General features: G+C 43.6%; 1 protein-coding gene across 1 annotated transcript in view; it reads right to left on the bottom strand.

Annotated features, from left to right (window-relative positions):
- Positions 1-3,297: 3,297 nt before the first annotated feature.
- The window catches only part of SLC9A4 (solute carrier family 9 member A4), a 56,512-nt gene continuing 42,368 nt past the window's right edge, over positions 3,298-17,441 (bottom strand). The window contains exons 9-12 of the mRNA XM_027554774.1: positions 13,776-13,872; positions 10,151-10,282; positions 8,807-8,894; positions 3,298-4,875 (exon numbers count right to left, since the gene is read on the bottom strand). Of these exons, the coding sequence (XP_027410575.1) occupies positions 4,520-4,875; positions 8,807-8,894; positions 10,151-10,282; positions 13,776-13,872 (673 nt within the window). The 3' untranslated portion in view covers positions 3,298-4,519. The remainder of the gene's footprint in view (positions 4,876-8,806; positions 8,895-10,150; positions 10,283-13,775; positions 13,873-17,441) is intronic.

Below are 17,441 nucleotides of genomic sequence, written 5' to 3'. Positions count from 1 at the left end.
CATATTTTCAATTAAAAATAGTCTGACTACAGAATCTATTTTTATCGCCAATATCACATATTTTCACTAACTGGGTAGTCTCAGACAAGTTCTTTTTCTAAAAGTAAAAGTAGTATTTGTTCTACTTCAAAAGAATAATTACCATTAATTAACTGCTAGATTTCTAGCCAATGTAGGAAATTCGGGTTTGATTCCTGGGTTAGGAAGATCCCCTGGAGAAGGAAATGGCAACCCACTCCAGTATTTTTGCCTGGGAAATCCCAAGTAAAGAGGAACCTGGTATGCTACTGTGCATGGAGTTGCAAAGTGTAAGAAACGATTTTGCGACTGAACACACACATATTTCAAACACTAATTTTAGGTTCTAGAAAAAAACAATAGTAAACCTTGCACACGTTAGTGTGCACCACAGCAGACCATAAATCAAGAAGCCTACTTAGATGGTTTTGTTGACTTGCCATTGCGGGCACTTGCCATCTACCTCTACAAGGATAAAGCCATGTGCTCCTGCAGCTGGGGACCCTCAGCATTCCCTGAAGGAATTCAGGACAGATAGCAGAAACGAGGCAGTCTGTGCTTGCAGGGAGAAACTGGCAGGGCAGGTCTTCAGATAGTTAGATATTCTCAGGAGCTGACTTTATGAACCTGATTCCTGTATCTCCTGAAATCTAGAAAAATACTAAAATCCTTCATGGTAATGACTGTTCATGACTGGCAAAGTTTCATGAGACTAGTAGAAACTTTCTACAAAAAAATATGTGCTTAATTAAGCATATACTCTTCCTTCATCAAAACCACATATTACTGACCTCCCCCCACTCCCGTCCCCCTCTTTGGAGCAGTTTCTCAGAGATGAGGTGCCATCTCCCAGGCTGTAGTGCTCATGTTGCCCCAAATAAAACTTAATTTGCAACTCTCGGGTTGTACATATTTTTAAGCCGCAGTATTCATTCATTGATTTCTTCATTCACCCTTGCGAAGGTGTTTAGGAAGACATTAGCATTCAGATTCGTGGCATGAGTGAAACAGACAGTCCTTCCCTCTGTGGACGGACATCATCCAACCCATGGTGGCTTGAACTGAACTGAGAAGAGATGAATTCTGTCTCTTTGTCTGGTTTGAGCTGAGATATTGATTTTCTTTTGCCATTGGATTGAGACCTTCACCATCAGCATTCCTGGTTATCTTGCCTTTTGGGACTCAGTGGGACTGTACCGTTGGCTTTCCTGGATCTCCAGTTTGCAAAGATGTATACACACACACACACACACACACATATATATACATATATAATCTATATTAATATATATGAAATATAGAAAATATAAATACTATAAAATAAATAGGAGACACCCTGGTGACTCAGTGGTAAAGAACCTGCCTGCCAATGCAGGAGACCCAGGTTTGATCCCTGAATTGGGAAAATCCCCTGGAGAAGGGAATGGCAACCCACTCCAGTATTCTTACCTGGAAAATCCCATGGACTGAAGAGCCTGGAGGGCCACAGTCTGTGGGGTTGCAAAAGAGTCAGACATGACTTAAAGACTAAAGCAAACAGCAAAACATAAAATACATAAAATAAAAATACTATAAAATATATTGCTGTTGTTCAGTAGTGTCTGACTCTTTGTGACCCTGTGGGGTGTAACCGGCCAGGCTCCTCTGTCCATGGGATTCTCAGGCAAGAATACTGGAGTGGCTTGCCACGCCTTCCTCCCAGGGATCTTCCCCACACAGGGAAGGAACCTGCATCCCTTGCACTGAAAGCTGTGTTCTTGACCACTGAGCCACCTGGGAAGCCCTACTTTGCAAATACTCATTTTCATTCTTGTCATGACTGAAATGTAATGAATAGTCTTTGCAGATATTTTTAACAGAGAGCTGCCTGAAGTCTCAAGCGTGGTGTAGCAAAACTGCAAGAATTCCAGCAGTATTATCTAAATTCAGAACTTGAAATTCTGCTCCCAGGGTGTGGGTGGAAGGCAGCAAGCATTGTTTGCTAAATCCATGCTGGCTTGTGCTGCCTGCTCTGTGTGACTTTCCCGTGGGCGGGTCCCTGGATGAGGACCTGTCCTTTTGGCCTCTAAGAATACCTTTCCTCTTTCTGATTCGTTGTGTGTGTGTCTTTTTTTAACTCTGCATTTGTAACTTTGGGGACACCCTTGTCCCCCTTACACAGTCCCTTTTGAATACAGTATAGTTAAATAACAGGGTTGCCTCCTGAACCGGATCCGGGACAAGAACAAACTCAAAACAAGGGCAGCCTTCACCGGCGAAACACAACACCAGCGAAACCCAGAATCCGAGTTTCACTTGCTCTTAGTCACCCAAAAAAACTCCTGTGAGGAAACAAAATAAATGAAACCCCGTGGAACCTTCCTTCCTTTTAAACTGGTCCAGAGCCATGATGCTAGGTGACCCTTTATTTTATAAGTTTCTAACTGGCTCTATTTCTCATATTTCCTTGAGTTCAAAGATAATATGTCAATAGAAATAAAATACAGAAATACAAATAATTGCTTACAGGATAATTCACGTTTTCACTTCACTGTACTACTGAATGGGAGATGCACACTCCCCATCAGTAATTTGGCTCCAGCCACTGCCAGCTTCCCAGGTGGCACTAGAGATAAAGAACCCGCCTGCCAATGCAGGAGACAAAAGAGACCCAAGTTCGATCCCTGGGTTGGGAAGATCCCCTGGAGGAGAAAATGGCAACCCACTCCAGTATTCTTGTCTGAGACATTCCATGGACAGAGGAGCCTAGCTGGCTACAGTCCATGGGGTCACAAGTAGTTGGACACGACTGCACACATATGCATGTTGATCCCAGATCTGCATTGCTCTGCCTGAAAACAGAGTAGTGACCCCCTTCATTCGTTTTGCAACACGGTTCTCGTTTCTCTGCTGAGTAAAATGTCTGTGAGTAGGGCAGGAATTGTGACTTCTTACCTGTCATACTTCTTGAGCATCCTTGGCTTGGAAGCTGGTTAGAGTCTCAGAAAGAAAAAGAATTTATTAAATCAAATACTGTGGGCAGATGAAACAACATATCACTTGCTAATTAGAGGAGTGGCCAGCACTGAGGCGGGTGTCTCTTTCATTCCCAGTAGCTTATGGCCCAATTAACAATTAACACCCACTAATGTTCTAAGAAAGAGCTTTCTGTCTGTGTGGCTGGGTTTTCTCAGGAGGAGTTAGAAATAAGATACTTGACAGAGTTGAGTTTGGAAAAAACAATTAAAAACTCCAAGAAACCACCTGCATTATTTGTGGATAAAACATACTTGCAAAATCTTTAGACAACATCAACATATTTGCTGATTTTATTTATATAAAAAATGACTTTCCTAATTTATAAAGTTGTCAAACATACTAGGCTTCTCGGGTGGCACAGTGGTAAAGAATCTGCCTGTCAATGCAGGAGACACAAGAGACACGAGTTTGATCCCTGGGTCAGGAAGATCCCCTAGAGGAGAAAATGGAAACCCACTCCAGTATTCTTGCCTAGAAAATTCCATGGACAGAGGAGCGTGGCAGGCCATAGTCCATGGGGTTGCAAAAGAATAGGACATGACTGAGCTACAGCACAAACATACTAGAAGCAGTCTTATACCGCAGGTTGGGAAGAAGAGAGACAGAATGCTCCTCTCAGGTCACCTCCACCACAGCTGCAGAACCCTGAGTTAACATCATTTACAAAACAGAAATCCAGGATAGTAAGATAGCTCTTGTCAGCCCCTGGTGTCCACGTTTGTCCTAGAGAGAAGCCCATGGCCTCCTAGGGAAGCAGACCCTGAAGAGGCACCAGCCAGCTTCTCAAGGCCTCACTTTTGTCCCCTGGAAAATAAGAATGTCTGATATCACCTTCTCTAACGTCCCTCTAGCTCTGAGATGTGTTATGGACCACCGATGCTGTACAAGGGGCTTTCCTGGTAGCTCAGTGGCTTAGGATCCATCTGCCAGTGCAGGAGATGTGAGTTCAATCCCTGGGTCAGGAAGATCCCCTGGAGAAGGAAATGACAACCCACTCCAGTACTATTGCCTGGAGAATCCCATGGACAGAGGAGCCTGGTGGGCTATAGCCCAAAGGGTCACAAAGAGTCAGACACGACTGAGAAAGAGCACACACAGACATGAGCAGAGCCAAGGAGAATTACTGCCCAGTCCTGCTTATATCTCAGTAATTACACTAAGGGCACACTTGGTGAATACTTCCTGCGGGGATGGATGTCTGTCCTCTGCAGACAATTCAACTGTGAAGCACAGCTGAGAATATGGCAGAACCGGCAGGTGTGCTCCTGGCCCTCTGAAAAATCTCCCTTACAGAGTCTTACAGAATCATGTGTAATAGAGTCTTACAGAATCATGTCTTATAGAATACAGAGTCTTGCTGTCTAATAGCTTCCAAAAACCCTAACTCTCTCCAGACCTCTGAACACCCTGCTTTCAACATAATCAGCAGACAGTGGACTCTGGAAAAACCCAGAAACAATCCCGTGGACATGACACCACGATACTACTTTCTTTGGAGCAAAGGGCTGTGGGACACGTTGCAGTCCCCGCCAGGTCTGAGCTCCGATGACAGTAGGGACCCAAATGCTGGGGTCTCCTCCTCACTCTCCTCCTCGGATTCGAACTCCTCATCCACTGCGTGAAAGAGCGGTTTGGGCCTCAAGATCGCCCTTCCGCCCCTGCCCAGGTGCTCTTCTCGGCCAGCGTTTCTCCGGTAACCGAAGTGCAGTGGCGTCCCTGCTCCGTGTAAGCGCTTCATCGGGATGACTTCAGGTGTCCATCGTCTTTCCTGAATCGTCCCCGTTGGAGAGTGTGTGTTGAACGTGATGGGAGGGAGTTCTGAGTCACTGCCGTCGTGATCTGGGTAAGTATGACGAAAGAAAAAAGAACAGGACTTAATATCCGAGAGTGGGGACATCATATCCAGATGCAGGAACGAAAAGGGTGGCCTAGTCCTCCTGGTGTTTCAGCTCCTACGCTCACCTGTGGCATCAGGTGAAGTCACGTGGCTGGGCACCCATTGCCATGGTCCATCCATAGAGCTTGTTCCTCCTGTCCCAGTCTTCCTGGGCTTTAGGAGGGGTGTCCAGGCAGGACCTCTCTATTTATACCACCAAGTGGGCCCCAAAGGCAAAAGAACCTTGGAAGAATGTATGTAGGCCTCAATGCAGCAGGAAGTTCCTACACATCTAGGGAAGGGGTGTCCTAACCCAGGAGGACACGGACTGAGTAGGGAGGGACAGTGATCCCCATGTCACAGCCCCGTGAGCTGTGGGGACTATCTGCTGAATGCCCCACCTCCCTCCACGCCCTCCCCTAGAGCCCTGATGGGCATTCGCTGGCCTTGTTCTGTGGGATAAAGACAGATAAAGATTTGGGGAGAAAGTGAGTGCAAACAACTGTGCCCAGATACAGATGGAGAATTATCTCAAATATCAATTATCTGACATTTGATTACAATTCTCTGATAAAATTAAGTCCCACTTCACTACTTTTCCTTCTCAAATTTCTGGGTTACCCACTCCTTTTGCTCACCTAACAAAATTTAGAGGCACTTCTCTGGTGGCTCAGACAGTAAAGAACCTGCCTGTCGATGCAGGAGACCTGGTTCAATCCCTGGGGTGGAAAGATCCCCTGAAGGAAGGCATGGCAACCCACTCCAGTGTTTTTGCCTGGGAAACCCCGTAGACAGAGAAGCCTAGTGGGCTACAGTTCATAGGGTCACCAAGAGTTGGACACAACTGAGCAACTAACAACAAAAAAGAACCCATGAAATTTAGAACCAATTGAGCACATTTGAGGGAAAAAAAATTCACTGGGACTAAGATTTCATTTAGTGTCTAGATTAATTCACATTGAACTGACATTTTAAAGCATCATCTTCCTTTGAAGAACACCCCTATCTACCCAAGTCAAGACTTCTATGAGGTCCCTCAGTGGTAACAGTCATAATGGCTAATATTTCTTGCTTCCCAGGTGGCTCAGTTGTAAAGAATCTAACTGCTAATATGGAGATGCAGGAGACTCAGGCTCAATCCCTGGATCAGGAAGATCCCCTGGAATAGGAAACAGCAACCCACTCCAGTATTCTTGCCTGGAGAATCCCACAGACAGAGAAGCCTGGCAGGTTACAGTTCATTAGGTCACAAAGAGTTGGACACAACTGAGCACAAGCATGGATATTTCTTGCACACTTACTTGGTTGCAGGCATTGTTCTAAGAGTTTTATCTGTGCTAAATGGCTTCACTCAGGGCAACACTTTTCTCTGTGAGGGGTACCAACATTCTCCTCTTTACAAAGAGGTAATGAAGCATGGAAAAGTAGAGTTTTATGTTTTCTTCATGTAAGTCCTATATATATTTTCCTACGACTTTGTCATTTTTATTGAGAGCATATGTGAGATGTCTTTCAGGGCATCTATTGAAACAGCCGTTAGACCTATTTACCTGGTGAATAATGCAAATGCATTTCCAAATGTTAAACAAACCCCACCTCTGGGATAAGTCCTTTTTTTTAAGGTATAGTAAGCCTTTAATATTCTGCTGTTATTTTATTTATGACTATTTAAGATTTGTACATTAGTAGTTGAAGCTGCTATCATAGCTTGTGATATTGACATTCATCTCAAGAAATGACTGGAGACTGTCAGGCTGTCTATCATTCAAGCAACCTAACAGCACCAGCTGTTTGTACCCGGAAGAGTTTTAAAAATTAAACGACTATACACCCTATAGCTGCTGTTATTTTGTTTTGTTTGTTTGCTTTTGTGTGATAGCTCTTTTTATCATAAAATAATGCTACTTACAAGAGTGTGACCTGGGAATAGATGACTAGATCAATGATACAGAATTAAGAGTCTACAACTCTCTTTGGGCATGCTCAGTTGCTTAGTCCTGTCTGAGTATTTGTGACCCTATGATAATAGCCCACCAGGCTCCTCTGTCCATGGGATTTCCCAGGCAAGAATACTGGAGCGGGTTGCCATTTCCTCCTCCAGGGGATCTTTCTAATCCAAGGATCCAACTTGCATCTTTTGCATTGGCAGGTAGATTCCTTAGCAGGGTGCCATCTGGGAACCCCATGGGGCTCTCATATAATTGACTATCATTAAGTCATTAATATGATTACTAGGTTCCTATCTATTGACAGCAAAATGTTTCCACAACATAAGGCTGAGTGAACTGGACGATTCACAAAAATTCCCAAACAATGACTATCCTGTGACAATGTATCATGTAGTGCTATGTGTGATTTTTTTTTTTAAAGCAGGTTGTGGTAGGATAAGGACCAGAATGATGTAGGTAGAATTATAGAAGGATGCTTACCAAAATACTCTACAGTGAATATCTCTGGGTGCTGGGGTTTTCAAGTGCTTTCAACCTTCTTTTTTTATGCTTTTCTCTACTGGTTGATTTTTATTTTATATCAAACATGCTTTTATATCAGAAAAAGTTTCATTGTAAGGAATAATTATATTCATTCTTCAAATATTTAATTCTCAAATCCTATGTGTTTAGTTTATTTACATTTCCAATGTGATTTTTAGTCTTAAAAATTTTGTAATATTAGAACAGAGAACGTGGCATATCATATGTCACTTTATGCTAATAGAAAATCAATTTATATACATTTAAAAATAACAGCTTTTATGAGCACAATAGGCAATTTCAATAATTCTAAAATTCTATTTAAGTATTAGATATTAAGGGCTTCCTTGGTGGCTCAGTGGTAAAGAATCCACCTTCAATGCAAGAGATGCATGAGACACTGGTTTGATCCCTGGGTTCGGAAGATCCCCTGGAGGAGGTCATGGCAACCCACTCCAGTATTCTTCCCTGGAGAATCCCATGGACAGAGGAGCCTGGTGCCCCATAGGGTCACAAAGAGTTGGACACGACTGAGCATGCATTAGATATTAAATGGGAAATATCCAATAAGTAAATTTGGTGAAAGTATTTTAGTAAAATATAGCCAACTTTGGAGAATTCTTCTAATTTATAAACCACAGATGAATCCTATAACTTTAAAAAACTGCCCATTTTATGTTTCTCTAAGTCAAGGGTTGGCAATTGATGACCCCCAGGTATATCACCCTGCTGTATCTTTTGGTACAGCTCTTGAGCTAAGACTGATCATTACATTTCTAAATGGCTGAAAAAAATTTTAAGAATATTTCTCAATAAGTAAAAATTACACAAATTTCACTGTTTATCACTAAAGTTATTAATTCAATTAATAAAAGCTATGGTTGTTCCTGTAGTCATGTATGGATATGAGAGTTGGACCATAAAGAAGTCTGAGTGCTGGAGAATTGATGCTTTTGAACTGTGGTACTGGAGAAAATTCTTGAAAGTCCCTTAGACTGAAAGGAGATAAGCCAGTCAAACCTAAAGGAAATCAACTCTGAGTATTCATTGGAAAGACTAACGCTGAAGCTGAAGCTTCAATACTTTGGCCACCTGATGCAAAGAGCCAACTCATTGGAAAAGACCCTGATGCTGGGAAAGATTGCGGACAGGAGGAGAAGGGGAAGACAGAGGATGAGATGGTTAGATAGCAGCACTGATTCAATGGACATGAGTTTGAGCAAACTCCTGGAGATAGTGAAGACAGGGAAGCCTGGAGTGCTGCAGTCCATGGGGTCGCAAAGAGTCATGACTCAGCAACTGAACGATAACAACAATTGTGTTCTCTCTTGCTTGTCATGTGTATACTGATGTAATATTCTTGGTTTTGCCTTTTGACCTACAAGCCTGAAAATAAAGAGAAGCAGCCGTGGATGCAAGTTACCTGTGAATTCAGCCACCTTCATGTCTCTGCCTGCTGGCAGAGGCTTGCTATAGGGGAAGGAGAGGTAGCGGATGTTCTTGGTACCAGCCTGCAGGCAACAAGGAGAAATAAAAAGAAGAGTCAGCCCCTGTAACTGAGGGCATCACATGGCAAACAAGGAGGATACAGAGTCTTAATGGAGCATCCTGTTTGCATCACTGCCTTTCAGTTACTTTAGTTTAAGGAAAACAATGCTTCCACCTTCAGTATTTTTCCCTTCCCTCTCCTGATGGAACAGACCATGATAAACCTCTCCAAGTTCCTCCCGTGGCCCCACTGGGATCAGGGTAGAGATTAGGAGCTACTCCAAATTCAATGTTCATCCAGCGTCTCCTTTTAAGATTGCCTGGTGTGTGCTCAGTTGTGTCCAGCTCTTTGCGACTCCATGGACTGTAGCCCGCCAGGCTCCTCTGTCCGTGGCATTCTCCAGGCAAGAATACTGAAGTGGGTTGCCATGCCCTTCTCCAGGGGGTCTTCTTGATCCAGAGATCGAACCCGCATCTCCTGTGTCTCTTGCATTGCAGGCAAATTCTTTACTGATGAACCACCTAGGAAGCCCAAGATGTGGCCTCAAAAGGAGCAGTTAAGATGCACAGCTGGTGCCATGAAGATAAGGTCCAAGAATCTTGGCAAGAACAAATTCCTCCCTGTGTCTTCCTGGTAGAGAAGCAAGCTTCCTTATCCTTGGGTCCCCCATCCATGGAGGGGCCCCTGGAGTCCAGTCTCTGGCCACCATGGGAGCTCGTCTAGCCTCACAGTCCAGGGAGTATGTTCCAGTCACTGGCTCATCCTGAGCAGGTGCGGTTTGCTGCCCCATACCCCATGGACTTCCAGGTGGCTCAGTGGTAAATAATCCACCTGTCAATGCAGGAGGCCTGGGTTTGATCTCTAGATCAGGAAGATCCCCTGGAGAAGGAAATGGCAACCCACTCCAGTATTCTTCCCCGGGAAATCCATGGACAGAGGAGCTTGGTGGGCTACAGTTCATCGGGTTGCAAAAAGTTGGACACAGCTGACTGACTGAACAACAACAACCCCGGGGACAGTTCGGGCCCCAAAGGCCCCCTAGGAACCTGATTAAAAACAGACAATGGACAGCTAGCCTCACGTTAGTGTGGGTTGGAGCTTGGGCCCCAAAAGCCCTGGGCTGAGAGAAGGGGGTGTCTGCTGTCCCGTACCCCCTTCGCTTTGTCTTACTCTGGCACCAAGGGAGTGGTTGTTTGTTTAAACAGTGATGGGAGTCACCCGAGGAGGCCCTGGTCGGGGACTGGCCCAGCTCGGGGTGAGTTGGTGTCTGCCCCTTACCGGCTTCCCCCAGGGCAGGCTGTGCCCTTTCTTCACGCTCTCCCTGAAGGTGTTCCGACGGCGGATCAGAATCTCCTTCGCCTGCTTCTCGCTTGTCTGGGGTTGGAGGTTGTATTTGTTGTAGGACAAGGTCTGCAGAAAGAGGGGGCATCGAACATGTACTGACATCTCTGCACGGCTTCCAGCTCTGGAGACCATGGGAAAGTCATGCACAAAAACTAGTAGAGGGACTCCCTGGTGGTGCAGAAGCTAAGACTCCAGGTTGCCGATGCAGGGGACCTGGGTTCGATCCCTGGTCAGGCAACCAGATATCACATGAGGTAACTAAGAGTCCACTTGCTGCAACTAAAGATCCTGCAAGATGGAAGTGATGAAGATGGAAGATCCCTTGTGCCACAACTAAGATCTGGTGCACCCAAATACATATTTTAAAAAAATGATTAGTAGAAGGAGAAGGTGACACCCACGCCCTCTGAGCCTCTGCCTCAATTACAGAGATGCAATCTGCGGCTCTGGAGGAAAGGTCTGAGATCCGGGCCAGCCCACCAGGATGGAGCTGCAGTTGAAGCCCATGCCCCTGGCTCGCAGGGGCAGTGGCCCCCGCTGTGCTGTCATCCTGTGACCCTCAGAGTGGTCCTCCCAGAGGTACAGATGCCCAACTGTAGACGCCTCCTTTGTGACCATCCTCAGCACTGTAGAACGGTCAGTGTTGCTAATGGTCTTCCACTAGCAACGAGGTAGACAGACAGTTGTCCTGAACTGCAACCTTGAATTTTCCTTCAAGAGAACAAGAGAACTGTGGTGGAGGGAGGAGTCACGTGACCTATGTCAAGACAGCATGATAACCAACCAGGACCTCCTGTATAGCTCTTGGAACTCTACTCAGTATTCTGTAAAAAGCTAAATGGGAAAAGAATCTGAAAAAGAATGGACACATATAGATGTGTAACTGAATCACCGTGCTGTACACCTAAAACTAACACATCATTAATCAATGACACAAATAAAAAACAAAAATTTTTTAAAAATAGGAAAAAAATAAAGGAGACTTTAAGGGGAAAAATGTGGCTAATTCCAACTGCAATGTACTGTATTAGCTACATACTGATTCTGAAGACATTAATTTTTTAAAAAGAATATAAAATATCTTATTGGTAATTTTTATATTTATGACATGTTGAAATATTTTTGATGTGTGTCCATGCGTGCGTGCTAAGTCACTTTAGTCATGTCTGACTCTCTGTGACCCCATGGACTGTAGCCTTCCGGGTTCCTCTGTTCATGTGACTCTCCAGGCAAAAATACTAGAGTGGGTTGCCATGCCCTCCTCCAGGGTGTCTTTCCAACTCAGGGATAGAACCCATGTCTCTTATGTCTCCTGGATTGGCAGGCAGGTTCTTTTACCATTAGCTCATAAAGTAGGTTAAATAAAATATATTATGAAATTAAAGAAAAAAAAAGATGGGATGAGAAAGGAAAGACAGAAAGGGCAGGACAGGTGAGTCTCGTTCTCTCATGAAACATAAGTAGAAGCAAAAGTCGTCTCCGGTAGAGCCCCTGGATTTACCATGTATGTTCTCCCCACAGGACTCACTATCACCTATCTGCTCATCTCAGCAAGGAAGGGAGAGCCTACAAAGCTTAGAAGGGAGAAACCTGGAGGGCGACTGAATAGGCCCTGATAAAAGAAGAAGAAAGATGACTATCTAGGAACCTGATAAGAAAAGAGACGATGGACAGTTAGCCTCATTTTACGGTGGGTTGGAGTTCCAGTATCTCTCTTATTTCTGAGTGAGTGAGTGAAAGTCACTCAGTTGTGCCCGGCTCTTTGTGGCCCCATAGACTACACAGTCTGTGGAATTCTCTAGGCCAGAATACTGGAATGGGTAGCCTTTCCCTTCTCCATGGTATCTTCCCAACCCAGGGATCAAACCCAGGTCTCCTCCATTGCAGGCAGATTCTTTACCAGCTGAGCCACAAGAGAAGCCCAAGAACACTAGAGTGGGTAGCCTTTCACTTCTCCAGCAGATCTTCCTGACCTAGGAATCAAACTGGGGTCTCCTGCATTGCAGGCAGATTCTTTACCAACTGAGGACTTTCTCTAACCTCACTCTCCACCTCCATGGGGAAAGTCTCAGTACCAGGCACCCTTGGGGCTGTGACCCTCCCTAAGCAGGCTGGTGTTCTTTCAACCAGGAAATTCTACCTACTTATCTAAGGCAGAAAGTGATAGTCTTGTGGAAATGGTTTCACTTGGAAAGATTTGAAAGCTGCTGGGTTTACTTGACGCGTGCTATCTGCTGCTGACCCGCGTTCCTCCAGCAGGTGCAGGGCCTTTTGCTGACACATTCCCCTTGATCACTGACCTTCTCAAAACAGCAGCCAGAACACATTCACCTACCCCAGATCATGTAATTCTGAAGTCATGGAAAGAGCTATGGCTAGGCAGTTCGAAGACCTGGGTTCTTAACTCAAATTTGTTTTGTGACCTTAAACAAGTTAGATAACTCTCCAAGGGCTTCCAGGGTGGCTCAGTGGTAAAGAACCCACCAGCCAATGCAGAAGACTTGGGTTTGAGCCCTGGGTTGGGAAGACCCCCTGGAGAGGAAAATGGCAACCCACTCCAGTATTCTTGCCTGGAAAATCCCATGGACAGAGGAGCCTGGTAGGCTAGAGTCCATGGGGTCACAAAGAGTCAGACATGATGAAGACAGAAAAAAACAAAACAACTCTTCTAACCTCAGCATCTTCTACTTGAAAATGAGAAACTGTGACTAAATGATTTTGGGGGATCCCATGACATAGTCGCAAAAACCAAGGCCCTAGCAGTAAACTCACTTATAACCCTACTCAACAATTGGGATGTTCCACTGAATCCTCAACCTTAAAGAGCTCCTAATTAGAGGACATTGGTATACATGTCATTTGACTAAATCAAAATTTCAGAAGAACTCACCTGAATAGCCTCTATACCTTTTCCAAAACTGATAAATAGTACGCTTGATAGGTCTCTTTTGTGTGTGTGTGTGGGGGGGGGGTGGAAATAGATAGATAGATAGATAGATAAATAAATGTATATTGGCCAAGTGGCATGTGAGATCTTAGTTCCCAGACCAGAGAGAGAACCCATGCCTTAGAAACTTGGTGTCTTAACCATTGGACTGCTGGGGAAGTCCCTGATATGTCTCTCTTTTTTTTCCTCAGGCTTTCAGCACTGTGGTTTTGATATTTTAATCTAAACCATCCCAGTTTTCTAAGCTCTATTACAACCAATTATGCTGAGACAGCTCCATCACCACTGGCATCCTGGGGCCATATTTCTTCCCTGGTGGACAAGCTCCATCATCGGTCTGTCTCTGAAGGGGGAGGGAGCCCTGCTGATCCTGGAAAGCCAGGTCTGCAGGGTTGGGGCAGCCTGACCCCTACGGCCAGCAACTGGATCTGCATTTCTCTTTCTACCACGGGGGGCCAATTTTGCTGCAGAAACATAACAATTAACTTTCTGTTTTCCAAACAAAGCAGAGAGAAATTGCTCAGCAGGAAGGCTGCTTGGGAGAGGGTAACCCGAACAAGAACTGATATCTGGAGGACCGGTTCCAATAAGGGACAAGTCTTACATACACACCCTTTGTCGAACTTGATACATGTTGCGTGTCAGGATGTCCCTCATGGACTCCACGTCTTCAGGGGAAAGTCTTTTGGTTTCTTGTGTCTTCTGGACCCTGGAAACATCATTGGAGGGAAGCCAAGCATTATTCTTTCATCTTGGCAAGACAAGTACAAAACCATCAATTTACTTTTAGGAGTTCCAATACCCAGAACCCCTGTTTTTCCATAAGCTTTCTTATTGTTTTAGGAAATTTGTAGAAAATATTGGCACATGTGCCTTGACTTGCATTTTGAACATATAGTTTCTTTGTCTATAACTTTTATGTGAGAATTATTCTAACTCATATATATATACACATATAATTTTTAAAATTTTAATAGGCTTGTTTTTATTTCAATGTACATTAGGAAAAATTACTACCAGCATATCAAACCACGTATTTACATTAACAATATAAATTTCCTATTTTAAAATCTTACAAAATATTTTTGCCCATAAAAAATTTCTACTATATGTAAGGTGTAAAGAATAATATAATAATAAAGCATGCACACATCCACCATGCAGCATAGAAACAGAACATTATGAATAATTAGTGTTTCCTCCTCTTTGTCTCTCCCTGAACATTTCAGAAGTTTAATCAAGTCTGCGAATTTTGTAGTTGTCCCTCCATTGCCTAATGCATTTTTAAAAACTGGTGACAAACCAGTTATTTTTTCCTCCATATCTATTATGAACAGATATGTTTATAAAAAAATAAAAATCAATGATTAGAAAATACATTCTTAGAAAGGATGCCACAAAATGTAAATCAAATAATTCACTGTTCGAGTCAACACAAATTAGCTTATTCCTTGAAGGCTCACAGATAACACCGTGTAGTCACCACATCTGGAACAGCACTAATTTATGCTTCCCAGGTAGCTCAGTGGTAAAGACTCTGCCTGCCAGTGCAGAAGACACAGGTTCGAACCCTGGGTAGGGAAGATCCCCTAGAGAAGGGAATGGCAACCCACTCCAGTATTCTTACCTGGGTAATTCCGTGAACAAAGGAGCCTGACAGGCCCCAGGTTGCAAAGAGTTGGACATGACTTAGCAACTAAACAACAACAACCTATCCAGTATTAAAACTTTGAGTACATTTATCTTGGAATTCTCTCTTTAGGGATTTTATCTCGGGTTAAAGAATAATGGGAAGAAACTAAAATCATATTTTACAAAGAGAGTTAAACTATCTCCACCCAGGAAAACCAGCCCAGCTTGGAGACACTGGACCCTCTGAGATTCTAGAAGCAGTTGACTTCTGGCCTCCTTGACCATGAGCACCTCCACCCCCCACCCCCTCCTAAAAGGGCTCAAAAGCTAAGTCAGGGCCAGGTTAGCCAACAATGCACAATTGTCCTCGGAGGTTCTCAGTCATGACATCGCTATGTGCAGAATTCTCATGTGACATACATATTCAATTTCAATCACTTGAGTCTAGAGGTTGTAATTCCTAATAACTTACTGTATGAATCATATATGCTCACTGTAGAACATATGAACAAAAAAGGAGAGAACTAAGGAAAATTAAATCTATCTTTTAATACTGTCACCTCCCTTGACGTCTTGGTATAAACCCTTAAGGAGTTGTGATTTTTTTTTCTTTTCTAGCTGCAGTTTTTTGAAATGCACACGTGTGCTGATTTACTATTCTCCACGTATGCGTGCATGCTCAGTTGTGTCCAACTCTCTGAGGCCTCATGGACTGCAGCCCGCCAGGCTCCTCTGTCCATGGGATTTCCCAGGCAAGAATATTGGAGTGGGTTGTCATTTCCTTCTCCAGGGGATCTTCCCAACTCAGTGATCAAACCTGCATCCCTCGCATGGGCAGGTGGATTCTTTATTACATGCTTCTAAAGGTCTTAGGATAATTGATCGTAAAGATGAGTAGTTAATGCTTTCAATACAGGCCACTTTTTAAGTCCTTTCCCCCCTCAAACAGTAGCATCATTGTCAATAAATAGCAAAGACATTTTGTAAATAATGTACAACCGGTAAAAGGATTTCAACCATTTGAATCCTGAAAAACCACAGGACGCCAGCATTTACTTAGCAATGCAATCTGCCAACGGACTAATACCTTTCTATTAAATCAGTGAAATCAGTTTCTATATATCAGAGCTGAAAATATCAACAGTATTGGTGTTCCGTTACCACCCTCAGTGATTTAAACAATATTATCAGGCTATTTCAACCTAAATGTCCTTCAAACAAAATTCACTCTGATGTAGATACACCCACGTGTTCCCACAATCCGCATCTGCACACATTCCTTTATTATGGTGGAAGGAATCTATTGCTAAACAGAAACTACAGCTAATCAAAGAGTTCCACTTCCTGTGTTCATAATAAACTGACCAAAGAGGGAAAAACCATGGGTAAAGGAAATGATAAAGTTAAACCTGAGATAGGAGATCTAATTTGGCATTCTCCCCAGTTTATAATTAACCATTTTGGGAAGGATCAGATTGAGTTAGAGCCCATTTAGGTTGCTGGTTGGGTATATAATGCAGGGATCCCAGAGGCACTGCCTCTTATTAATCCACACTGAGAAGCTGTAGCTAGAAAATTATAAGGAAGAATTACTGACCCAAGCATGGTGATGCATACATTTTCCTACCTGCTACTTCATTAGCAAAATCACCCCTGAAATGATCATATCATGACCACAGAAAAGATAAAAACCACAGAAAAACTGAATGTTAGTAATCTCTAGGTCAGAAAAGTAAAATTATAAACTAAAAGACGCTTGGCACTGGAAGAAGACAGAAAGGAAGTCTTGATCACCTTAAAGAAAAGGTCACTGGTAATTTCATGGCCATTCAGATCAAACTGGGAAAACTGGGGTGTAAATGTGTTTGAATGAAAGGTTCAGATTTCTCTTAATCTTTTTAAAAAAAATCAGAGGCTCTAATAATGTAAAAAGAATTTTCAGGACTTCCCTGGTGGTTCAGTGGTTAAGAATCTGCCTGCTAATGCAGGGGACATGGGTTTGATCCCTAGGCCTGGAAGATCTCACATGCCATGCAGCAACTAAGTCTGTGCATCACAAGTACTGAAGCCTGCATGCACTCGAGCCGGGGCTCCACAGCAAGAGAAGCCGGTGCGATGAGAAGCACCACCACTGGAGAGTGGTCCCTGATCTCCACAGCTAGAGACAAGCCCACGCACAGCAAGGAAGACCCAGAGTGGTCAAAAATAACAATAAATACATAAATTTATTTTTAAAAAGAGGTCTCAATTCTAAACACAGCAATGTAGGTATGAAATCTAGTAGATGTTATATTCATGCCATAATCTGAAGTCCCAAAAGATCGAACATATCTGGATTTATCTGGAAGAATCCATGCTCCTTTAGTAGCTTTATACATGAAATCCAGGAAAATGTATGTTGACCAAAGGACGTGCTCACTGAGTAAACAGTGGTACCAACAGCTCTTCTCTGTGTGTGGCTGCCTTGTGTCTTTTCAGAAAGGTCACCAAAGTGGCCATCACTGAGGATGAGTGAGGACTCATCGTGGCCCCGGCTCCCCACAAGACGATATTCCATCACAGAAGTGAACACAGTGTGAGAATCTTCATTCTAGAGCCTTTGGTGTCAGCATGTACGACTATAAACCTATACCTGGCAATATGTGA

This window comes from Bos indicus x Bos taurus, chromosome 11 (genome assembly GCF_003369695.1).
Source record: "Bos indicus x Bos taurus breed Angus x Brahman F1 hybrid chromosome 11, Bos_hybrid_MaternalHap_v2.0, whole genome shotgun sequence".
NCBI lineage: Eukaryota > Metazoa > Chordata > Mammalia > Artiodactyla > Bovidae > Bos > Bos indicus x Bos taurus.
Note: the sequence above shows the minus strand (reverse complement) of the source record. Positions and strands in the feature narration are given on the sequence as shown.